General features: G+C 43.9%; 1 protein-coding gene across 1 annotated transcript; it reads left to right on the plus strand.

The window, feature by feature from the left end:
* The first annotated feature begins 2,317 nt into the window (after nt 1-2,317).
* Nucleotides 2,318-11,726, plus strand: SELE (selectin E). Its single transcript, XM_006272925.4, has 15 exons — nt 2,318-2,445; nt 2,719-2,798; nt 3,555-3,941; nt 4,476-4,583; nt 4,718-4,909; nt 5,522-5,707; nt 5,816-6,001; nt 6,741-6,926; nt 7,035-7,220; nt 7,974-8,159; nt 8,268-8,453; nt 8,785-8,970; nt 9,931-10,072; nt 10,185-10,257; nt 10,580-11,726. Exons 2-14 carry the CDS (start codon nt 2,762-2,764, stop codon nt 10,240-10,242), a joined length of 2,226 nt encoding a protein of 741 aa, XP_006272987.1. The 5' UTR covers nt 2,318-2,445; nt 2,719-2,761; the 3' UTR covers nt 10,243-10,257; nt 10,580-11,726.
* The last annotated feature ends 14,632 nt before the right edge of the window (nt 11,727-26,358 follow it).

A 26,358-nucleotide genomic window follows, 5' to 3' on the forward strand; every position in this document is an offset into this window, starting at 1 on the left:
ATTCACTTCAGTACTTTTAAAAATGTTACCCCAGATACTTCATCACTAACAACTTTTTGTTGTTAATTTTATTTTCCGTTAAATGAAATGAAGATAGAAATAAAAAGGTAGGAGATGGTATTTCCTAACAAATTGCTTCTAAAAATAGCCCTGCTTGGGTCTTACTAAAAGGAAAACAAACCTTTGGTTTATTCAGCCAAAGCAAACAGCCTTAGTGATGTGAATATCTGGCCACAGGAATAAATTTTTTTCCTTATAGTGCAGACAAGTAGTCTGCATCTGCGGCTGTTCAGGAAGACTATTGTATGCTAACAGCTCTTTTTCCTCACTTCTTGTAAATGCACTGGCATTTGCATATTCCAGTAATATACCCACAAGCCAATTTTCACAGCTTCCAACACAAGCAAGACGTTTGAGAAAAAGGACTTACCAGGACAGAAGCTCATTAAAAGATTTTTAAAAAGACAACTGTCATGAAGAAGTACATTTTTAAATTTCTTCACTGACTTCAAAAAATGTGTAAGCTCTACAGTTATGGTCAGTATACCCAATAATAAGGAATAAGTGTTTTAAAAGAAAAAAGAGAGCAGTTCCACCAAATAATAATTATTCATTGCATTATAGCAACCCATCACTGAGTTGGGGTTCCTTCCCTTTGCCATTACATAAGGCTTTCATGCACATTGTGAGTAATGATCCATCACTGAGTTGGGGTTCCTTCCCTTTGCCATTACATAAGGCTCTCACGCACATTGTGAGAAATGATCCCTGTCCCACAGAGTTTAAAGCTGAATAAACCAGACAGATAAAGGTTGAAAGAAAGATAGTGGTAATGTTCCCATTTTAAAAGATGGGAAAGTAGAGCATAAGGAATAGAGAACTTGGTTCAGTGCTCACTCACTGATAATGATTTTCCTGGATGGCTTAAGTGACTTGCCCAAAATCACAGAGGGAGCCTATAACAGAGCTAGGAATTAAACACAGATGCCTTGACTCTGAATCTAATGCCTTATCTACAACCACAGCCTTCTTCTAGGTGTGCATGGGTTGTGAAGACATTTTGTCAACAAATTCAAAATGAGTTCAAACAATACAGTTGATCACCCCACTGGTTTTGCTTGATTATTGAATTAATTTGATAAGTGGAGCCTTCACAGGGTGTATTTTCATTGAATCTTTATTTTCTCTGTCAGATTTAAAGATGGTGATTTGGGGCTAATAACCAAATCATAGCTATTACTTCAACATTTTACTCTTTCTGCTTTAGCATAAGCCAATATATCTATCTACCTAATCTGTGTGATATATTGACATTGCTGAAACATCTATCATCATTGTGTCTGAAGCTGGAATTTTATAAGATGCCTCGGGGAGTGAAACACCAAACTGTCGTTTTTCAGAGAGCGTGTGTTAAAATGAGTATTGTTCAAAAGTGAATTAATGGCTTTATACACAAATTCTTAGCGAATTAATTCTCTGCTCAAAGAATAAGTGTTGTGGTTCATCTGATAAAAACCCTTTTTATCAAAATAACTGATAGGTATTCCATGAATAGCCTTAGTTTTGAGGAATTATATCTTCCAATGGGAAATATGTTGTTCAAAAAATGTACAACTGTGGCTCCCAGAAGAGTGAGATAATAATGGTGAAATAATTAATATATTTTTTTTTAATGACAAGGAGGATGATTTTAAGATTCTCTCAACTTCCAAGGGGATTTTGACACAATTTGCATTTTAAATTAATGGGTTCTACATCTAACTCCCTTAACTGGAACAAATATCCCTGCCATTCATTTTAAAAGTCTCTAGACCTTAAAAAAAAGAAGATTTTGTTTTTTAGTAGGATAATCCTCTATTATGATTCTTATGCTATGCCCAACAGCATGGTATCTAAGGAGGTCAGTAAATGTCATACTTCCCATTACATTTCTGGAAGATAAGGCACAACTGACTACTATAAAGATGATGGCTATAGCAAACAAGCAAAACAAATACAGCTCAAGAAAGTCTGGCATCTATTCATTCACATTTTTAAGACTACATTGAGCCCCACTGTTTATTTTCTGTTGATATCCTGGAATTATGTTCTTGTCTCCTTTAACTGAGTTAAGAGTTTGACAAATGTTTAACAGCCTGGGTGTGTATCTGAGTTGAGAAGGCAGATGGGCATGTATTTACGAGTTTCTGAATCAGGGGTATTCCTGGGAAGTTTCCTTTCTCTGGGAATTTCCTCACTTTCCTTTTAGAGACATCCTCTTAGACGCGTCATTTCTGGTTGACAGAAATAAAAGGAGAGCTGAAGGCAGAAGGAACACACTGAACTGACTCAGCCCGCTGAGTCTTATCACAAGAACAGCTAGCGTGACTTAGTGAGGGAAAACCATCTCCAAGAAGCATCTTTAGCAAGCTGCCACATAGCACTAGGGAATCTCAGCTACACTTGGTAAGTATAACGGGCTTTAAAATATTTCTATTTTATTTCATTTCACAAAAGTGGCTTTATACAGATATATTGCACAGGTTACTTAAGTATCCAGTGTGCCTCAACACTTAGATCTGCTTTAAACAATACGGTGTGCCAGTGGAAAGTCTAGTTAATTCCACAGAAAGATTTGTAAAATAATGTGTAGAAAAGATTCTGCAGACAATAATATTCTATGGCATTATTGTGTTGTAGGAAGGCAGTGTTATAATTTTGCTTGTTTGTTTTTTGCAGACATCTCTTCATTAAGCCAAGTGAGGAAAAGATTCTCAGAAATATGAATTACCTGGGGTTCTTGTCTGTTCTCATCTATGGTAAGCAAGTGTGTCTCTAAGTCGGAAACCTTTTAGACTGGAATGGCACTGATGCTTCTTCTGAACTCTGAAGAATGGGATTCAGTACCTGGGTTAATTAGCATTAGGACATATTCATGCTGAATACATGAGGCATAATGGCAAGTTTCCCTTTCCCCCACCAAAGCAATAAGTAGCTATGAATGGGTAGGTATGGTACCCATCCTCTGTGAACACTGATTGGACATATTCTTGCCAACCCTATTTTAGATATTGGTATATTTATTTGGAAGCCTGTAATGTAACTTTGTATAAAATAATTGCTACCATTGTCTAAAGCTCAAATATATACTGGTACATGACTGCAAAATCCATTTAGATGTTGATATATTCTCTTTTTAGAAAAAATATTGTTCTCTATTTGCATTAAAATCTGCCCAAGCGGGAGTGAATTTCGGATCCCACTGTACAAAATGATTATTTTTACTTGGTTTTGGAATGACATTTTGACAATGACACCTTAAGTTTTTTTACCAAGATTTCTCTGCTGTTCCTATTCCTTTCACTCTGTCTCATGTAATTTTTGTTTAAAATCTCTCAATACTATGTACTGCAACCCTAGGTGCTAACTTTTTGCTTATTAGTTCTTTTGAAAAGGGGAATTTTAATGCTTTTGATAAAATGCAACGATGTAAAAAGATACAAAAGTGGACACTGATCACCAGTTAGAAAGCTCAAATTGAAGAGTACCAACTTCTTGGCATCTTTTCTTTCTAGGATTTATGATGCTGGAGGAAGGCGATTGTTGGACATATCATTATTCAGATGAAAACAAGACTTACAGTGAAGCTGAGAATTGGTGTAAAGAACACTATACAAACCTGGTCGCCATTCAAAATAAGGAGGAAATTCACTACCTGAATGAAACATTACCCTTCAGTCCAAGTTATTATTGGATTGGAATCAGAAAAAATAATGGTGTATGGACCTGGGTAGGAACAAATAAACAACTGACAGATGAGGCTACAAACTGGGCTGCGGGTGAACCAAACAACAAAAAAAATGACGAGGACTGTGTTGAAATCTACATCAAAAGAGAAGTAGACTTTGGCAAGTGGAATGATGAAAGTTGTATGAAGAAGAAAGTTGCCTTGTGCTATGCAGGTACAATATGCAATCAGTCCCTATGAACATATGTGAAAATACAAGTGAAGGTTTAGTACCTAGCTTATATACATCAACATTAAATATTGTGACTATATTAGGTCCTGATTCTACAACCATATGCACATGCCTAACTTAGGTATGTAAATGGTCTATTGAGTTCAGTGGAACCCCCCACATACTTAAAGTTAAACATGAGCTAAATGTTTGCAGAATTAAGGCTTCTGTGCCACACATGCATACTGAGTGCTTCACAATCTCATAGAAGGTTTTTTGTGATTTAAGTCACTAAGCTGTCTATGACATGGCTATTTCCAGCCACTGGAATACTTTTGTCAGTAGCTAGGTTTGGCAGGATATTTTGATTTTGGAAATGCAATTGCTCAGTAAGAAAGCAATTTCAAATGGCAGAACCCTCCCCCTCTTGCTATGCAAACTTGACCATGGTGTATTCTTTCTTGGATTAGGAAGAACTGAAAATATTAACTAGAAAATGTGGTAGATCATTTTATAATATGTTGAATTTCCTTCCAGCTTCCTGCAAGCCCTCTTCCTGCAGTGGCAATGGTGAATGCACTGAGACCATTAACAGTCATAACTGCAGCTGTTCTCCTGCATTTTTTGGGCCAGAGTGTGAACATGGTAAGGTTAATTTTCACTGCTTTTCAAATAGGAAGACGAATGTGTCAGCCAGTGTTCATTTAGTCTAATTAGATTATTCCTCTTACTACTGAGAAAGTGATGCTGATCATACACTTGCTTTTCTTCTATTGTAGCTGTGACTTGTGCCCCATTAAAAGCCCCTGAACATGGGACTTTGAGTTGCATCCATGCAGTGGAGGGTGTGAGCTTTAGCTATGAATCATACTGCCAGGTTCAGTGTGAAGAAGGTTATGAATCAACTGAATTGAAAGGAGTATCGTGTACCTCTTCTGGAAAATGGTCTGCACCCATGCCAACATGTAGAGGTAAACTTCTAAAGAAACTCTGGTCCAGATTCTTAGCTAGCTTATACTGACATAGCTCCATTGACTTCAGTGCTTTATATTTTAAGGTGAATTTAGAATAGTTGACATATTTGTAGCTGGTAGGCCCCTTTTTGCCCCCAGAGAGGTACAACAAATGCAATCAGTGCCTCAGCCCTGACCTAGATTTATTTAAGAGAATATTTTCTCCAACCCTTACTGATGTCAAAGTGATTGAACCTTAGCAGCCCATCCTACTCCTGATTTTCTGCCAACATAAAGGCCATTCACTGCCAGTTGTATCAGTATTTTTGTGATGTAAGCATTTATAGACTAGGAAGTAGCATGAGGGACATTAGCTCATTGAATATATGTCAACAAACAGTTATCAACAGGAAAAAACTTTTGACAACCAACTTGGATAAAAGTTGAACTAGCAACCTAGATATAATATAATAAAAAAAATGGTCTCTCATTTTTGAGGCCGTGAGATGCTCATAATATGTGATCTGTTAACATTTTCTTAATCTGCAAGGCAATAGAGTTATTTTCTAAAGCTCACCTCTCTTAATTAGCTCCAAACTGACCTCAATGATATTCCATGTGATTTTTCAGCTGTGAAATGTGGTGCATTGAAGGCTCCTAGTCATGGTTCCCTCAACTGCACTCAACCATCTGAAAGCTTAGTGTGGAATTCCACCTGCGAGTTTGCCTGTGAAGAAGGGTTTGTGCTGAGGGGCTCAGACAAGCGGCAGTGTCGCTCTTCTGGAGAGTGGGATGGACAGCAGCCAAAATGCAAAGGTACTACTCTTCACCACTGCTCTTCAGAATACACACGTCACTCAGTATTTACATACATGTTTACAGAGCATTAAAACTAACTGCTGATGTGCTTTCTCTGTGTTTCAGCTGTGACATGTGAAGCAGTAAAGATCCCTGATAAAGGCATTGTGATTTGCAGCCATCCTAATCCAGAACTCCCTTACAACTCAACCTGTGAGTTCCACTGTGAGGAAGGCTATGCACTAAGTGGCTCACCCAAAATTCAGTGCACAGCACCAGGACAATGGTCAGCGCCATTTCCAAAGTGTGAAGGTAAGCCTTTATTATTTAGAATAATCAAGTAGGACAAGCAGCAATAACAATAATAGCAATAATTCTTACAACTTAGAAATGCTTTTCATAAATAGGTCACAAATGCTTTGCAAACCAGGTTAATATTCTTGTCCCCATTTTATTTATTGGGGAAGTAAAGCCCAGGGAGTGGAAACAATGCCCGTGAAATCTATTTCCACAAGAAGCATGATGTTATACCTCAAATGCTGTCCATTTGAGTTTAAAAAGTTGTGGTTACAGAGTTGTTTCACTTAAGTCCATTCAGCTAGTTACAAGCATTATACCAGCCTTTTGAATTCATGTAACAACTTGCTTCTGGAATACCCAAATCATAGTATGCTTCAGAGAGAGATCACTGAGAGAGAATCTCTCTCAGAAGTGAAATGCAGATAGCTGCAGGGTAAGATTTCCTAGATATTTCTCAGCACCAGCAATGGGGCAAAATTTAGATAATTTCTCAAAGATCATTGTAGATCTTATACATATATTATGGTATATTGGCTGCCCAGTGTAAAAGCCGAAGTCCCTTAAAATCCCCCTTCTTGTCCCGAGACATTCAGACCCCACCACCCTTAGTTATTTTCTGAATGTACAAAGTAATAGAGTAACTCTTCAAGATTCATTTACAGTCCATGTACATTTTATTGCAACATAGAAAAAAGCATTTATTTTAGTTGGCTCCACAGTGATCTCAATGATATTCCATGTGATTTTTCAGCTGTGAAGTGTGGTGCATTGAAGGCTCCTACTCATGGTTCCCTGAACTGCACTCAGCCGTCTGAAAGCTTAGTGTGGAATTCCACCTGTGAGTTTGCCTGTGAGAAAGGGTTTGTGTTGAGCGGCTCAGACAAGCGGCAGTGTCGCACTTCTGGAGAGTGGGATGGACAGCAGCCAGAATGCAAAGGTACCATTCTTCACCACTGCTCTTCAGAATATTCAGGTTGCTCATTATTTACACACATTTTTGCATAGCATTAAAACTAACTGCTGATGTGGTCTCTTTGCATTTCAGCTGTGGAGTGTGAAGCAGTAAAAGTGCCTGAAAAAGGCTTTGTCAGTTGTACTCGACTTGATCCAGAACTCATGTACAGCTTGACCTGTGAGTTCCACTGCGAGGAGGGCTATGCACTAAGTGGAACATCCAAAATTCAGTGCACAGCAGAGGGGCAGTGGTCACAACCGTTCCCAAAGTGTGAAGGTAGGCCTTTATTATTTAGAAATAATGAAGTAGTAAAAGTAGCAATAATAATAATAGTAATAATACTTACAACTTGGAAAGCACTTTTCATACATAGATCAGAAATGCTTTGCAAACCAGGTTAATATTATTGTCCCCATTTAATTGACTGGGGATGTAAGGCCCAGAGAGTGGAAACAATGCTTATGAAATCTATTGCCACAAGAAGCATGATGCTATACCTGTACTGCTGTCCATTTGAGTTTAAGAAGTTACTCCTGGGTAGTCAAGTGAAAAAGCTCTGTAAGTCCATACAGCTAGTTACAAGAGTTATGCCAGCCTTTTTAATTCATGTAACAACTTGTTTCTGGAATACTCAAATTGTAACATGCTTCAGAGAGAGCTCACAGAGAGATCATCTCTCTCAGAAGTGAAATGCAGGTAGCTGTAGAGTAAGATCTTCTAGACATTTCTCAGCACCAGCAATGGGGCATAATTTAGATAATTTCTCAAAGATCTTTGTAAATCTTATATATATATTGTGCTATATTGGCTGCCCAGTGTAAATGCCAAAGCCCCTTAAAACCCCACTTCTTGTCCCCTGAGACATTCAGACCCCACTACCCTCAGTTGTTTTCTGAACATGCAAAGTGATAGAGGAACTCTCCAAGATCAATTTGTAGTCCACGTACATTTTACTGCAACATAGTAAAAAATGGAATTTTCTTTGTTGGCTCCATACTGACTTCAATGATATTCTGTGTGATTTTTCAGCTGTGAAGTGTGGTGCATTGAAGGCTCCTACTCATGGTTCCCTGACTTGCACTCACTCATCTGAAAGCTTATTGTGGAATTCCACCTGTGAGTTTGCCTGCGAGGAAGGGTTTGTGTTGAGTGGCTCAGACAAGCTGCAGTGTCGTGCTTCTGGAGAGTGGGATGGACAGCAGCCAGAATGCAAAGGTACCATTCTTCACCACTGCTCTTCAGAATACACATGTCATTCATTATTTACATACATGTTTGCATAGCATTAAAACTAATTGCTGGTGTGATCTTTGTATGTTTCAGCTGTGAAGTGTGAAGCAGTAAATATGCCTGATAAAGGCATTGTGATTTGCAGTCACCCTAATCCAGAACTCCCTTACAACTCAACCTGTGAATTCCAATGTGAGGAGGGATATGCACTAAGTGGATCATCCAAAATTCAGTGCACAGCACAGGGACAGTGGTCACAGACTTTCCCGAAGTGTGAAGGTAGGACTATCATTTAGAAATAATTAAATAATGCACACATGCATATCTGCAAGAAACATTATACCTTGAACCCTTTGTATGATGCTAGTATAAATTGGTGTCTGTAAGCAGTTTGCAGCACTTCTGAATTTGGTCTCAAACAATTCCTATAAAGATCTTTAACTCCAAAACATGCAGAAATTGAGTTAGCTAAATGCAGGACTAATACAGGCTCATCAGTTCTTTCTGAAATACCTGAGCCCTGTTAGATTTTAGAGAGGAAGATCCCTGAAATATCAGGACTTCTGTTAGAAACTGTATTAATTATTCAAATGTGTTTTTTGTATTTCAGTTGCACAATGTGAAACCTTGATTCTGCCTGAGAAGGTCTCCATGAATTGTTCACATCCTATTGGTGACTTTGCATATGGAACAGTCTGTGAATTCAGCTGTACTGCGGGATGGTTGTTAAATGGTTCTAATATTCTTGAATGTGATGGTTCAGGAAACTGGACTTCAAGTCTGCCAACATGTGAAGGTATGTTGTATTCTTGCTTGTTTAGCAAACTTGAAGATGCCTTAGTTTTGTAACTAGATTAGAACACGAGGAACACTGGAATGGAACAAGTCCGTCTTTTATCATATCCAGTGTGCTGGTCAGGAAAAAAACCCCTGTTCCACTGAAAATTTAGACATTAACAAGATAACAATAAATAATTTTCATCAAACCTTTGGTGGAAATAACTGGAATTTTATTTTTAAAACATTAAAACTCAAAACCTGATTTTTTTATTTTTTTTTTGGCTTTCACTGAAAAGTATCTGACTTTGGGTTTTTGGTTTTCTGTTTAAATAAATGAAAAATGTCAAAGAAACCAGAGAATGTTTTGATAGAGCATTGTTTAGTCAAAAACCTAATCTTCCCTATATAAAAAAAAATGTTCAAATAGAATATTATGAACTAACTCTACTTCCAAACTCACATTTTCCTTTAATTTAAAAAAGGCTCAGCATTGGCTTAATGTTGATCTCTGAAAGCAAAAGTGGGCCAATGCTGAGCACTTGTCCAAATCCTATCTATTATCCCTAAATTTCAGAGACTGATACTTTTCCTCCCATTAACCCTTACCTAAATTGTAAAGCTTATGAATTTCAGTAGGATTACTTACAGAATAAAAAAACACTTGCTGAATGGCAGTCAAGGTGTCAGAATCTGGTGTAAAAGGCCCATAACAAAGTGACAGCAAAGAAGAATGGTATCATTTGTCATACCAGGGTAGAAGCTGGAGTGATCCTTCCAAATGGCACCATCTTTAATCCACTCTCAAATAGGACAATTGTTAGTTTTCAGCTTTCTGCTTTTGGGTACAGCATAGGCCCACACTTAACAGGAAAAATCCCAAAGCAGCTCTGGAATGAATGGAAATGGGATGAATAGCAAATATTGCAGAGAACCTGCATTCCTCTTGATTTCATAAAAACTCCTTTTTACATCCTAGCTCCCCGAGTTCCTGAGGAATTGGTTAGTTATGTCACAGTTGGAATAGCAGCAGCAAGTGCTTCGTTCCTGTCTACAGCATCCTTCCTTATTTGGCTTGTAAAGCGGCTTCGCAGGAAAGCAAAGAAGTTTACTCCTTCCAGGTAAGTTATATCTCAAAAAACACATGAGACCCATTGCATTCATTCACTCTTTGCTAATCATATTGCTGTGTAGAAAAGTTTCCTATAAAATCCTTTCTATTTTATATTACAGTAGCTGCCAGAGCCTCAGCTCAGAAGGTACCTTTCAAAGTGCTGCTCACCTCATATAAGTTAAAGTGACCCAGGTAAGATATGTGGGACATCTATTCTCATAGTGTAATTCACTTTTTAAAACAAACAGAATCCAGGAGCTTTATCAAGGCCTTTAATTTTTGTGTAATTGCAGAAACAGGACTAGCCCCTTACTACCTTAGGACTCCTAGCATATATGTGGTGGTGGTAGGGAACATAAATATAACTAGAAATGGATAAAGTAATTGATTCAGGGGTGGATGTTCACATGACCTAAAGATACTTGTAGTAGTTTCTATGTCTGTAATATGGAAAAGTAGAAACCTGTGCCTAAATCTTCCTATTTTAAAAGGCATGATTCTTTTATTTCTTCAGGAACTGAAGCCACCTCTACTCGTGCCTTAAAACACCTCAGGGAGCAGAACTGCATCATAATCAGGAACTGGGCCAGAGGTTGCTGCATCTTGTTGACAGGATGATTTGTCTTGTATTTGCAACTAAATGTACTCAGTTATCTGATACTTTTGGATAACAAACGATGGATAAAACACAGGCCTTTTACGAAGAGACTATGCAGACCTTAGTCAGTGTACAGCTACAGGAACTAAGAGCTGTCTATGCAGTCTCAGGATAGAGATCAAATATGCTGGTGCCCCAGGGGAGATGCTGAATACTTCTAAAGTCTATGTCAAAATACATGGGTGGAGGGAACAATGTGTATTATACCCAGCTGTCTCTCCCATAGAGACAACTAAATTACATTCCTTAAAACAAACTAATTGGGATGGGAAATATTTATTGAATTGCTTTGTCAGTGAATCATTGATCTGGTTCACTGACTATTGTGGAAGTCAATTTACTGTAAATGTGTTGCAGTAGATAAATGTGCCTATAACAATATGGTCAAAGCCTTGGATTTCTGCTGCACATCCTAGAAAGTTTTTTATATTCTAACTTTAAACAATTGTTTATCAGAATACAAATGAAGCTATTAATTACAGTAGATACTATGATTTCTGGATTCAGCAAAATAGATCTGAAATAATTCATCCCTATGGGATTAGGTATTGTAATATATGTAAATATATACTTGATTTCTTGTGCACTTTCTTCTGTTTGTATAACTCTGCTCTTTGAAAAATCACAGAACCACTATGGAATATTTCTTCATGCGTAAAAAGTTGTTTTGGGTGACTTTGAAGGCAAAAGCTCAGCTGGTCTAAATAACCCCAATGCCATTTATACCAGCTGAGGATGTGCCTCTCCATCTTTTAAACTCCAAGGTACACTTTTTAGGATATCTGTGCACTATTTAAAAATAAACTGGAAGCATCAGATGATTTTTGTATATAACAAGTGCAATCTGTTTGGCTTTTAGAAGGGGTTTTAAATTATCAGTCTGTTTTTAAATAAGTTATATATTTAATTTATTTATGGTTCCACATCCATGGCTGATTTTTGTTTCAATCTGATATGTGCTGTGCGCTATCTCATTGTGTTTAATAAAAAGGTTTATGATGAATATGTGTAATTAATCTGCTTTGTCTCAGGTGTGACTATTTCTTTGGTAAAAGATACAATGAAAAAAGAGTGGCGAAGGTGGTAGGGCTTGGGAATGTAGGACACTGGCTTGCTTCCACACATCTGCTTTTCTTTATTATTCTTTGTAACATAGCTGAGAGGAGAGTGGCCAGAAGATGGCACACTATGTCTATCACTTGATGGCTGCCTGAGTACCATGGCATATAAACAGTCCAAATGCAAGGTCCTGAAATTAAAATTGAGGAGCACATTACTTTAAACAGATGGAGGTTCAGGAGCACATTACTTAAAACAGATGCCGGTGGCAGAAATACAGGAAGGGAGAAAAGCATTCAGGAAAGATAAGTGCTGGAGACTGTGACCAAGAAAAGAATCAATCAAATGGCATTGCCTCTCACTGCTCTCTCTAAATCCAGACTTTTGAGACTTTGGACATGTGTTGGGAAAATATAGAGGTTACAGACTAGTAAGTGTGATTCACTGTTCCAGTAATCTATGCAACCAGGTAGGAGAAGGGTACTTTTTCTTAATAATAAGGAAACATCACACTGTGTTTTGGAGCCTAGCCCCATTATTATGGACAAGCTGCTCATCGATTGGCAATATAGGGGCATATCCAGACAAGCATAGATGTGAAGTATGTGGTGCTGCACACCTGTCCGTGGTGCCACATACCATACATGCTGCACATACAGGTGTGCCCTGTGCTGCTAATTTGCAGCATGGGGGCTGAGGGTTGACACAGGGAGATCCCAGTGTCAAACCCCGTGCCTTAAAGTGGGGTGGTGCACATGGTGGCTGTGTGTGTCCCTGGAAACTGCAGCTCTGGCTCCAGAGCCATGCTCTGGCTGCCAGCCAGGCTCTGTGCTGCCAGATCACTGTGGCTGCAGCCTGGGAGGCCCTCAGGACCTGGGGCAGTTTGTCCCCAGGGAAACACAAGTTCCCACTTGTGGGGGTGTACCCATAGAGTGGCATGTGGACTAACTGTGATTAGTTTATCTGACTTATCTGAGTTGCATTCCAAGAAAATATGGTTTCCCTCTCTGGCTCCTAGTATGGCTGCATTTCTCTTTATTGGTGATTGCACATGGAATAATGCCTTTTGTTTTTGGACACCACATCACCAGAAAGTTATGGAGGGGTGTACAAAGAATGGAACAAGGCTAATTAAGGGGCTGCAGGAGCTCTTTTTGGTGGAATGGTTACAAGGACTGCAGAGCTTGGCAATGAGGTGGTAAAGAAGGGATGCAATAACATACCATGGATATTTTATGTGTATTGAAAACAGGATGCTATGTGAGAGGGTTCTTATTGTGAGTCATAGGAGTGAGATCACAGAATGGCGGGGATAATCAGATGAAATTAAGAATGGGAAAACTTGGACTGGATAGCAGGAAAGTGTCTTCAATTTAATCTATCTGCCTTTGGTGTTTACATGGCCCATACTATCTGAGTACAGGAGTCTTGAAAGTTAATATGGAGTTTTTTTGCAATGCCTCTGTGGGGTAGAGAAGTGTTATTATGTCCATTGTGCCAACGGAGAGACCATTAGGTCCTCAAACTGAAACTAGGAAGCAGGGAAGTATGGTGACCCATACTGCTACTTCCATAACAACAGTGATGCAGCCAATAGAATTAGGGTAGTCATGGCTCCAGGTTGCTGTGTAGCCCAATCAAACACTCCTAGGATTTCTATGGGCAGGTGGACGTGGAGCTTGAGTCTGAGAAAGGAAAGGGAAATTGTATCAAATTTGTGTGGATGTCAGACCCTTTTTACATCTACTAAAGGGGATCTAAGGATTTTATTCCATCGTAATTTCGGGGGGCTCCTGGAGTTCTTAATATCTGGATTGTCTGCATATTAACACCTGAAACTAGTTTTTAAGCACTCATTACGCAGCATAAAGTTACATCATTCCAGAGCAGGATTACCTCTGATCTGTGTTACCTAGCTCATATTCCACTAAGGTACAGCCACTTTATAGAACCCTCCCCTCCTCTGGTTGACCTGAATCAGGCCCGCTGCCCCCACCCCCAGCCTCCCCAGCACTCCAGATCCCTGCTCACTGCCCCCCTGTCCCACTTACTTGTGGCTGCCTGTGTTGTTGGCCCCAGGGAGCAGGCAGGGAGCAGTCAACCTGTCTGCCTGGCTGCTGCCTCCACTGCTGCTCTTATCCTCCCAGGTAGCAGTGTGGGGAACGGGGGTGCGGGACAGAATGGGAGAGGGGAGAGTCTTACCTTTCAGTCCTCCAGGCTGCTCCTGGCCTGAACATGTGACTGCTCCAAACTCAAGCTAGTACTAACACCAATCACATGGGTGATTGGTGCTGCCTTAATCGGGGGGGCACGTGTCACAAGTCAGTGACGGGTGGGTCCCCCTCGACTGATCTCGCTGAGATGACCGATCGCTGTGGCCACTTCTGGAAGTGGCTGCGGCTGCTTCTGGAAGCACCATAACCCTCCACTCCCCAGCTGGTGCTTGCAGTGGGGGCACCGTTGCTCTTGCCTGACCCCCCTGCCTGCCGCCTAAGTGGCAAGCACAGCAGGTCAGGGGGTGCACCGGCGCTCTCAGGGGATGCACGTGCACCCCCATGCACCCTCTATGCATCGCCACTGACCAGTCAACTTTTTTTTGCAGCTCAGTGTAACTTGTAACAAGGCCCTAACCTCTCAGAGTGGATCAGGCCTCAGATGCTGAAAGGTGACAAGGCCTACTTTACACTGGGAACCTGCCCAGTGCCCAGCCTCATGATTGCTGGGCCTTTGCAAATCCCAGAAATACACAAGGAAGGTTGTGATTTTATTTTGGGGGCTGGTTATCCATGTTTGGAACTGGAGCAAATTCCTAGGGTAGGCAAAACCTTGGGGAAATCTCTTGGAAGCATGTCCAAGTAGGCAGTTTGTTGGAAAATGCTGCCTTCATAGTATACTCAGGAATACTTATTACAAACCAATTAATGAGTTGAGAATGCCTATTAATGCATCCCCCTCTTGACAAGGTGGGGTCCTACTTTAGGAGCAGATGTAGAGTGTTAATTCTTCAGGTCCCTTGAGGGGACATGCAGATTAGCCTGAAATGCCCTGCTCTGAATCCCTTCTGAAGCTGTTCTAAGGGCTAAACCACCACATGGGTTCTCCAGATTGCCCTTGTATTTGCCCTTTATCTTCATCACTCCTATGACCTACTTCTGAGGAGGAGCATTTCCATGGCACTGACCCTGTTTAGGGGAGATTTGCTCCTGATATCTGTGAGAACAGCACTGGGCCTTATGTTTCTGTCTTTGCTCCTTAGGACTTAACAGGCAGTTGTAACCAGAAAAGGCACTTTGACATTTTTCCCTACCTTACTCCACATATCCTTTTGTCCTGGCTGCCTCTAAACTGGCAAATGTAGCACCTGTAATGAAGCACAGGTGCAGCTCTGTTAGAGCCAGTAACATTCGAAGTAGCAGTGGAGTCAAGCTCAGGTGTATTTACCACCATGTTGTATAAACCTCCTCGGAGGAAATTTTTACAGGGTTTGGATAATTCAGGAGCAAATTACACTTCTCATCCCACAATAGTGATATTAAAGTGGTGGTCTTCCCCACAGGCATTTTCAACCTGCAACAGCCACTGTAGGAGGTAGGGTGATCATCACAGAGGACATTCTGGTTTTCTGCTACTCTGTCCTCTATTGATACAAAACCTGACGCCTTTATGTCCTCTGTTTTTCTCTTCAAGAGAAAAATAGAGGACATAAAGGCGCTGGGTTTCATATCATAGTTTCGTAGTTTCATAGTTGGTAGGATCAGAAGGGACCGGAGCACATCATCATGTCCGACCCCCTGCCATGAACAGGAAAGAGTACTGGGGTCAAATCACCCCAGCAAGGTGTCTATCTAGCCTCCTTTTGAAGACCCCCAGGATAGGAGCGAGCACCACTTCCCTTGGAAGTTGGTTCCAGATCCTAGCCACCCTGACATTGAAGTAGTGCCTCCTGATGTCTAGCCTGAATCTACTCTTCATCAACTTATGGCCATTATTCCTTGTTATTCCCAGTAGTGCTCGGGGAACAGGGACTCTCCCATTGCCTGCTGGTCTCCCCTGGCCAGTTTATAGATGGCCACCAGATCCCCTCTCAGCCTTCTCTTGTGGAGGCTGAATAGGTTCAGGTCTCGTAGCTTCTCCTTGTCGGGCCTGCCCTGCTGGCTCCTGATCATGCGAGTGGCCCTCCTCGGGACCCTCTCGAGGCTATCCACATCCCTCCTGAAGTGCAGCGCCCAGAACTGGACACAGTACTCCAACTGTGGCCTGACCAGTTGTTACATCTCAGCTGTGTGTTCTTGGGCAACCCTGGCACAGGATGCAGTCTGTCTGACTCACAAAGGACTCACCCCCCCTCCCTCCCCTCCTCTACCTAAACGAAACTGATTAAGATGCAGTGAGAGACGCACCTAAGACCATCCAGATAAGGGTGATGAGAGTGAAACAACTGCCCTAGGTCTCATTTACATCTGAGATGGAACAAGATGACCATTCATTTACATGAGAGATGGAGAACAGAAAGCCTGAAGCAGAGACTGCAGTGAATTCTGGGACCAGAGAAGCAGGGGAGCACTGCATGATGGGGAATCTGTGCTTCAAATGTTAATCAACCCATGTTCACACACACCCAGCTCAGACCAGTTCTAATCTGGATTTGCTAAGGACTTTTCCACCCCCCCAGACACACACACACAGCTCTAAATTTAATAGGCATCTCGGGCCGTACATTCCCCGGTCCCACTATGGGAGGCCTATTTAAACTTGATTGACTAAAACTCGGTTGCCGGGTTAGGGAATGCTGAGGCAAGAGACCGAGTCAGAGGGGGTATGGGCAACATTTGAGCAATGGTTAAGGGTTCATCACAGCATCCAGCCTGCTGGAGCCCTAATTACAGGTGTTGTCATACTTTTCCCGAGACGACTGGTGGGAGTCCTCTCCACAAAAGGTTATGAGCACCCCAATAATTGTCTTAAGTCTGTTAAAAGACTATAGTAAAATCTGGAAAAGTCATGCTAAGCTGAGGCTTGTGCACAACAAGTAAAAATCCAAAATCCTGATGCTGCAAGCTATCTATTGTTCCTGAAGAAACCATGAGATATCCCATCAGTATATCTGCCATCCATAGGAATCTCAAGCTGGCTCCCAAGTATTTGGGTTACTCCCTAATCTTAAGTGTTTCCTGATTATCAATCAGTTTCCTGAGATGGTCCAAACCAGATAACCCCTTGTCAATAGAAAAGACAATGATTTACACTACTGAGGGTGCTTCGAAGCAGCTGAACTGAGGGTATAAAAATCTGTAAGTGTGTGTGCTGAAAAAAAAAAAGAAGAAGCAGGAGGAAAGAAGGAAAAGGAAAGAAGAAAACTCCTGTGCTGACACCATCCCCTGTCATTCTTGGGACGCTGGAAGAACAGATCGTCTCTCTCTTCAAGGATTGTGCTACGGACTGTGCCTGCCAGCTTTGCAGCCTGAGTACCTTGGACTAGGTGAGATCCCAGCGCTCGCTCGCTCTCTCTCTCCTCTCTAGGCATAAACTTCTGAACCTGAACTGTATCAGTTAAGCTTGAGCTAAGTTTCCCCAAATACTTAGTGAAACCAGGGTAGTATTGTCATTGTTTGTGTTTGTTTTTCTTTTGCATGTCTATTACTACTAGTACTATTATATATTTCATATGCTTAGCAATAAATAACTTTTATAGTCAAACTGGTAGTAATTGGGTATATTTTTCCTTCTCTGCTTCTCTTTCCTCCCGTGCTCTGCAGCAATGCTTCTTTTACCTAAGCTAAAGATCCCTGTGAAGCCCAAAAATATTGTGGGGTCTGCTCATCAAGAGGCCAAAGATTGGGACATGCTGAGTTTGAAACACATAAGGGGATCAGCTTGTACAGGCTGATTGACCCAGTTTGACTCAGACGTACCCTTATGAACTGAATGCTGGCCCATGAGGGTGTCAGCTGGACACCCAGCCGGATTCAGAGGGATTCTGTTTACCTGTGTGCTTGTGTCTGACTGCATTTTATTGTTTCTTTTATGAAATGATTCTTGGCATATGAGGGTGTCAGCCTGTCCATGCTGATCAGCCTGGCCAGGTCAGGCGTGTCACGTTAATTTGTGTGTGTTTGTGTGTATGACTGATTCGATGACTGGAGGAACCCAGTCCCATTGAGATTGAGTCCTGCAAGATAGCTCCACTGGGGGTGAGGGCTTGCAGAAGGGAGAAATACAGCTCCGTACAGTAACACAAGCAGCACATTGACAGAATCACCCAAGACCCTAGAAACTATCCCTAATAAATGAGCACACCCCAAAGTAATGGGCAAATTTGGTAACACAGTGTCGCATAAAGGGGGAGGATCACCTCCTTGGACCTGCTCATGATGCATCTGTGGATGCATGACAAGGTGCAGTTAGCCTTCCTGACTGCGTCCTCACATTGGCGGCCCATGTTCATCTTGAAGTCTATAATGACTCCAAGATCCTTTTCTGCCTCTGTGCTGACAAGAAGGGAGTTCCCCAGCCTGTAGGTCTGCTGCTGGTTCTTCCTCCCCAGGTGCAGTACCTTGCAATTGTCAGTGTTGAAACCCATCCTGTTCTCATCCACCCACCCCTGTAACCTGTCCAGATCCAATTGCAACCTGTCCCTCCCTTCTAGCATGCCCACTTCTCTCCACATCTTAGTGTCATCTGCGAATTTGTGCTTTTCACCCTGAAGTCGCTGATAAAGATGTTGAACACTGCGGGCCTGAGGACCAAGCCCTGGGGAACCCCACTGCCCACATCCCTCCAGGTTGAAAATAACCCATCCACCACCACTCTCTGAGTGCAGCCCTCCAGCAAATTTGTGATCCATCTGACTGTGTAGGCATCGACATCACAGTCACCTAATTTTTTAACGAGAATGGGGTGAGAGACAGTGTCGAAGGCCTTCTACCGCGACACCTGTGTCCAAGGATTTTGTAACCTGGTCATAGAAAGCAACCAGGTTGGTCTGACAGGACCTGTCTCTAATGAACCCATGTTGGTTGCCCCTAAGCATAATCTACCCTGCTTGCCCCTCGCAGATGTGCACCTGGATAATTTTCTCAAACAGCTTCCCCCAGACCGAGGTAAGACTAACAGGCCTATAATTTCCTGGGTCCTCCTTCCTCTCTTTTTTGAAAATGGGGACCACATGGCCCTTTTTCAGTCCTCTGGCACCTCACCAGAGCACCACGAGTGTTCGTAAAGCTGTGCCAGGAGTCCCGCAATGATCTCTGCTAATTCCCTCAGCACCCTGGGGTGGAGATCATCAGGACCTACTGATTTGAACACATCCAGTCCCACCAGAAGTTCCCTGACTAGGTCCTCTCTGACCCTGGGCCTGGCTGTGCCTCCCCTGGGACCATCGAGGATCCCAGTGGGGGGGATGACCTGGTCCCTGCTCAGAAAAATGGAGGCAAAGAGATTGTTAAATAGGTTAGCTTTATCATCTGATGCGACCACCAGATTTCCTAGCATGTCCTGCAGAGGCCCCACATTACCTGGAACCTTCTTTTTGCCCCCTATGTATTTAAAAAAGGACTTTTTGTTGTCCTTGATCGAGGGTGCTAGTCCCAGTTCCATCTCCACCTTGGCCTTCCTGACTGCCCCCCTACACTCCCGAGCAACAGAGGTATAGTCCTCCCTGGTGATGGCCCCTCCCTTCCATTGGGTGTACACCTCCCTTTTAGCCAGGAGACATTCCTGGATGCTTTTGGTGAGCCATGGGGGCTTTTGCGCCCTCTTGCCCACTTTGATCTGTGTTGAGATTGCCACCCTTTGGGCTTGTAGGATCGTCTTCAGGAACGACCACTCTTCTTGGACTCCCAACTCCCCTCCCCTCCCCTCCGGGACCTCAGTGCCTCCATGACTAGTGTCCTTAGCTTAATGAAATCCACCCTCCTGAAGTCCAGGGCTGCTGTCTTACTGCAGGCCTTTGTCACCCTGTGCTGGATGGTGAATTTCAGTAGGCGATGATCGCTATCGCCTAGGTGGTCGAGCACCTGCAGTCCCTTCACCAGGTCGTTACTTGTGGCCAGGACCAGGTTTAACAAGGAATTTCTCCTGGTGGGACTGTGCACCTCCTGGGTTAGATGGAGGTCCTGTAACATGGCTAGGAGCCTACGTGAGCGGTCAGACCTGGCTGACTGCTCTTCCCAGCAGATGTCCGGATAGTTTAGGTCACTCATGATGACCACATCCTTTGACTTAACTGCCTCCGTGAGCTGACCTGAGAATTCCCGGTCTAGCTCTTCTCCCTGGTTGTGTGGTCTGTAGTAGACCCCCACCGTTAAGTCCCTTTCCCCCCCCCCGACCCCCTTGTATTCTAACCCAGAGCACTTTAGTCTGCCCCTCTGACCCAGTGCTGCTCATTGAGGATGTGAATTGTTCTTTGACATAGAGCATCACACCCCCGCCTTTCCTCCCTGTCCTATCTCTCCTGTACAGCCTATAGCCCTTGATGTTCACCGCCCAGTTGTGCGTTGGATCCCACCACGTTTCAGTGAGCCCCACTATCTCTGGGTTTGTGTTAGCTAGCAGGAAGGAAGGTTCCTCCTGCTTATTCCCCATACTACAAGCATTAGTGTATAGGCATTTAAGGCCTCCTGAAGGTGTATGCACTGCCCCTCTAAACCCAGGACTATTCGGGCCCCTGTCTCTTACCTCTGTATCAATAGAGGACAGAGGACAACTGGACTGTCCTCTATGATGGCCATCCTAGTAGTAGGACAAGTGGAACTGGAGAACAAGGGTCAGGTGTCAAGAGGGAACTGAAGTGGTGAGACATCAAGAAACCTAAAGGGCCAGGTGGTTACCATGTAAATTCAGGCCTTTCATGTGACACTGACCTCTCTACATGCTCAATAAGGATTTCCCTTCTATAGTACTGTCTTGCTAATGAAACAGCCATTGCTGCCCCAGTGGGTGAAGCTGTCCTTGGACTGCACGAGACCTAGAAATTTGGCATCTCCAGGCATCTCCATCCCAAGGTTTAGTGTGAGTAAGGAGATGGTGGAGCATGCATTTGGAGGGTTTAAAGCAGGTGGTGCCTTCTGCCTTGCAATGACAATACAGCCAGCATTGCGGGTACAGCAATGTCTGCCTGGTGGGTTCTGTATGAAAGTTATGAAAAGAAGGGTGAAGCCTGTAACAAAACTACATATGAGGAGAACAAAGACCTTGAAGAAAAGCATGCTCCAAAAGTGAAAACCAGGGTGAACACTGCTCAGGTAAGCTATTGTTGCATGTATTACAGGTGTCTGGATAAAAGCACTTTATCTCAAAGCTGTAGCAGCTCAGGCTTTTAGCTCTCAAAGTCACTGGTGTGTTGGTCAAAATGTCAGTCATCATGCCTGCACTATTTGTGCAAAGCAAACCAGAAATGCTTATAGCACATATCTTGCCAGCAAGGGAACAAAAATTAGTGATGTCAGAGCATGCCCTAATTTAAATATTCACACATTGCCTGCCATCAAACCACGTTTTACTTATTTGCTGGTTGTTTGACCTCATGTTATAAATACATCTTTATACTCCAGCTATCATCTGCATTGATATGATTTTGTGAGGAGCAAGTTCCTGGGAGTTAGCTTATTGGCATAATCATGCCCTCAGCTTCAGATAACTGGGCTAAACTACATTCCATAGAAAACCCTGAACTTGAATGACCCCACCGCTTCCTTGGTAAGTCATAAAAGGACTGAGATGACTACTGGCAAATGTCTGCTCATTGCATCTCCTTTAGGCCTTGAGTGGCCTAGCTGAGGCCAAATCTTACTTCCAGATCCTGCCTTGGTTCCTGTCCATCCTGGCCTCTGGTTCATGCTCTAAGATCCCCACCAGCCATGACTTCTGCTCTAGCCTTGTCCTTTATTCAGCCTCACCCTTCTTCTTCCTCTCAATTGCCTGACTCGGGTCAGCAGTTTCAGACTTTGGTTTGTTCTTTAGATTTAGATTTTGGCTCAGACTCCCAGATTTCAATGCTACTCCAGCCACTGGTCCAGATTGCCCAGGCTTTGGTCTCTGAGAGGTTCAAAGCAAGGAAAACAAGTAGTGCTTGAAGAGAAAGCAACCTGGGTGCCAAGAATGCTGCCCTCATTTCCCACTCTTCTTTTGCTAATACCTCCACTGATCCAGGGGATCTTACTAGCTGTAGACTGTCATGCTTGTGAAGAGCATGGGTTGCTTGCTGGTGTCAGTTAGATGTTCCATGGATCAGGACTGAAGTCTTAGCATTCAATTGGTTAGAAGTGGAACTTTTTATGGCCTGGGTTGCTAGAGATAGGTGGACTGCCATCTTTTAAAGCAAAGAGCTTTTCCAGAGTTTTTATCCCCCATTGCAATGAGACAATCAAGCCTGCTGCACCATTAGCTGTACTTGTATTTTATTATTTCACTTTCATGCTGCAAGGGAGACACTAGAATCCTTGTTCTGGGGGGACTGGTATGATTCTATAGTGCTCTGTTTCTACGAAGGACTTTCCAAAAGCTTTCTGGGCTGGTGGCATTGTTCAGGCAGGGGTCTGGTCTGTGCATCTCACTTTGGAGCCAACAGTCTGGTTTGTGCCGTGACCTATGGAAGCTGTGAAAGTGACATTAACTGGGAGGCACACGTGTCCTTTTGTGCAGTGCTTGCTGCCTTAGCTGCTTGACAAACCAAGGACAGGGATTTTTTTCAGCCTTTGTCACATAACTTAACACTTTTCCAGTCTGTCAGGAACAACTGCTCCATAGTTATGACCCTGCAATCAAACAGCAGATGGGAATAACAAACCTTCACTTGCAGCCTTTCAGAGAGAGAGAGACTGAGGGGCCTGACTATAGGGCCCTCGGAGATGCACTCAACATTCAGAGCTGACGTGATTGACCTGGGCTTGTGCGCTTTGTTGTAATAACTCACTCTTATCCTACAACTGAGGGCTTACCCATAAGAATACCTGAATACCTCTCCCCCACCTGCAGCAGAATGATTCATCCCCATGCACCTGTGGCACGATGGGTTATCCCATCCTTAATTCCCATTTTTCTATACCACATACAAAGCTTGAAGCTGCTCAGCCACTTATGAGGACTGCAGGAAGCAGCAGCAGTCAGCTCAACTTCACATGATCCTGAGTCCAGACTATGACTCCTGATTTTGTCTGATGCTTGGCTTTGACACCTTAGGCCCCTGATACAACTCTGGATTTTGCTTCTTGCCTGATCTTCTGCCTTGATAGTATCAGATGAGAAGCAAGATTCAGACTTATCCTAAATTTTCAAAAGTGATTAGTAATGTAGGGTTCCTTTATTTCAGGGTCTCAACATGAGAAACCTTTAAAAGCCCTGGTTTTCAGATCATGCTGAATACTCATTTCCTGAAAACCAGGCCCCTCTGTCTCAAATTGAGCACAAGAACCCATGATCCACTTTTTCCAAAATGGGTCTCTGTACTTGGTCTATTTAGCTTCCTTTCTGGTTGACCACAGGTTATTGCAGAGATCACCACTCAGGAAGAATCTCCCTTACCTGCAGCTGAATGACTCGTATGACTCATTCTCTTATGGTTGAAGACTGATCAGACACTGTGTCCTTGATTCCCATTGGCTCCATGGATAGACAGACAGCAATGCGTGGGCAGCCAGCAGTGGCAAGATGTGTAAGAAACAAAACACTGTGGGCAAAAAGGCCTGTGATAGATGACAGCATGGTCATTAAAGCTGCAGCACACTTGGTAGCCAATAGACATTGTACTGGGAAGAAAAGGCAATAAATATATGTAGTGAGATGCAGGTCGACCTTCCAAATGTATATGTATGACAGCATATGACACAGCCCAGCAACTTAGCAGAGCAGTTTTATGAGACCAACAGCATGAGCCCATCACTCACGCAGGTATCTGGAAACATTTAGCTTTCACTGAGCATGCTCAGAGGCTTACTGCATCATCACTCCTATACTAATATTGTACCATTTCATTTTCATAGGCCCTCACTAATAATGTGATATTGGTTTGGGCATGTTACTGCTTTAATTTGTAGAACACAGGGAAGAGACCTCTTGAACTACTAAGTCCAATTCCCTGCATTCACAAGCAGCCATTTGTCCAAAAATGTCCGCAAGAATACCTGCACTAGCCCTTCTTACACGCCACAGTATAAAGCCACAGTATTAAAACAAAACCAAACAAAGATACAATGTGCCACAGGAAGAAAGCAGGAGAGACAAATGCACTATCAATGACTAGGCCATGGCAGTAGTAGTAGGGAATTGGGTTTGTAATTGGGTTTGGGAATTGGGTTTGTGTGCCTAGATCAGGAGTAGGCAAAATACAACCCATGAGTTGGATCCAGCCCACCAAGGTATTTTATTTGGCTTGCAGCCAATCCCTCTAGCCCACCCAGCCCAGGTGTGGGAGGCAGACCAGGTTGTGGTCTGTATGGCCAGTCCTGCTGCCCCCAGGTGCAGAGCAGGCCTGAGGCTATACAGCAGCTGGACTGCTAGCAGCCCCCGCAGTGGCAGCTCCTTGAAGCTGCCACTGCCAGTCTTTGCCAACACTGCCAGACCCAGCCTTGCTGCCTGGGCACCCCAGCCCATCCACCCTACACCCACTGCTGAGAGCACTGGAGAGAGTGGGTGGGCGAGGTCTCCATGGACACTGGCCCAGGATGCATACAGGCAGAGCGTGTTCTACCAGGTGGATGGGATGGAGCCACGGATGGGTGGGGAGTGGCGTTTGGGAGCCAATTGGGTGTGTGGGCCAAGGGCTGGGGCCTAGGGCAGGACTGGGATCATGGGGTGGTGACAGTGGGGGGCTGGGGCCAAGGGCAGAACTGCAATCTGCTGCCTGCACATCCCTGCAACAGATGCTTGCTTTACAGGCACGGGTGTGTGGGGAGTAGATCACAGCTCTGCCCTGAGCCCCAGCTCCTGGCCCCACACTGTCACTAGCCCACAATCCCACCCCCAGCCCTAGCTCTGCCTGCCCATCCTGCTCCCAGATATTGCTTCCCACCCACCCATGACCCCATCCCATCTGCCTGGCCAAGCGTGCCCTGCCCACATGGGTCCCAGGCTGGTCTCCATGGGTGACAGTGTGGGGCCGGGCCCCAGGCAGAACCACTAGGGAGTTTTGGTGAGCTATTGTAGGCTGGGGGCAGGGTGGTGCTGACCCAGACCATGGCAGCTCACTAAAACCTGGAGAGGGTCCAGAGAAGGGCCACTCATATGGTTAAGGGCTTGCAGGCCAAGCCCTATGAGGAGAGACTGGGACACCTGGACCTTTTCAGCCTCCGCAAGAGAAGGTTGAGAGGCGACCTTGTGGCTGCCTATAAGTTCATCACGGGGGCACAGAAGGGAATTGGTGAGGGTTTATTCACCAAGGCGCCCCCGGGGGTTACAAGAAATAATGGCCACAAGCTAGCAGACAGCAGATTTAGACTGGACATTAGGAAGAACTTCTTCACAGTTAGAGTGGCCAAAGTCTGGAGTGGGCTCCCAAGGGAGGTGGTGCTCTCCCCTACCCTGGGAGTCTTCAAGAGGAGGTTAGATAGGCATCTAGCTGGGGTCATCTAGACCCAGCACTCTTTTCTGCCTATGCAGGGGGTCGGACTCAATGATTTATTGAGGTCCCTTCTGACCCTAGAATCTATGAATCTATGAATCTATAAAACTCCCGAAGTGCCCCTCCAGCCCAAATAATTGCCCACCCCTGGCCTAGATGATCCTTGGAAGTGGACCATGTCCTATGCTAGAAAGGAAAGCAAATAAACAGAAACTAATAGCCTTTGATAGGAAATCAATTGGGTTGAATGTGTGTAACTGTAGGTTGGATTTAACATTTTCTGTTACAATCCACTGTTACCAAAGGCTGTGGGAGGATCTCCAATGGAAGGATCATCACACAAATTCCAGTGTCCTCACCGATGCTAACACCACCAGTATGGAAGCATTGATTATTCAACGCTGGCCTTTGTCACAGGGAGAGAAAAACCAGGGAGATTCCTGGGGCCACTAGGGGAACCCCAGGGCCAGGAGCTGGGGGGTGGAATGGAGAAAAAGGGAAACTTACTCACCGCAGGAGTGGAGGAGGAGCAAGGACGACGGGGAAAGCCTGCATGGGGCACTGATCATGCTTTATGGCACTTACGGCCGGCAGATGACATCACGTGCAACCGCCGGGCGGTGGATGTAAAAGGGCTGGCAGTGAGACGAGGAGGAAGTGCGTATGTGCCGGGAGAAAGCCTTGCCGGTGGTGTCAGCCTGGGGCACGAGACGCCGGGAGCAACCGCACGCATAGACTACGAGGGAGCAGCGGAGCCCGGCAGTGAGCCAGCGCCTCAAGCGAGGACTGTACTGGCAGACAAGCCAGGAGGTGAGGCAGAAGGAGACCGCAGGGTGTGGGGACTTCAACGGACCTGGGAAGACCCAGAGGGAGGGCTGCTGCTGTGGCAAGACCCAGAGAGAGGGTTGCAGCTTGGGAAAGACCCAGAGAGAGGGCTACAGGGCGGAGAAAATCCAGAGAGAGGGCAACAGCCAGGCGGAGACCCAGAGAGAGGGCAACTCCATAGTGAAGACCCAGACAG

Source organism: Alligator mississippiensis, chromosome 5 (assembly GCF_030867095.1).
Source record: "Alligator mississippiensis isolate rAllMis1 chromosome 5, rAllMis1, whole genome shotgun sequence".
NCBI classification, from domain to species: domain Eukaryota; kingdom Metazoa; phylum Chordata; order Crocodylia; family Alligatoridae; genus Alligator; species Alligator mississippiensis.

Bases quoted from the DNA above. Each gene is read 5' to 3' on its own strand.
- SELE (XM_006272925.4), top strand. From the start codon at position 2,762: ATGAATTACCTGGGGTTCTTGTCTGTTCTCATCTATG. The intron at 4,910-5,521 runs GTAAACTTCTAA...GTGATTTTTCAG, and splicing joins ACCCATGCCAACATGTAGAG to CTGTGAAATGTGGTGCATTG. The intron at 7,221-7,973 runs GTAGGCCTTTAT...GTGATTTTTCAG, and splicing joins ACCGTTCCCAAAGTGTGAAG to CTGTGAAGTGTGGTGCATTG.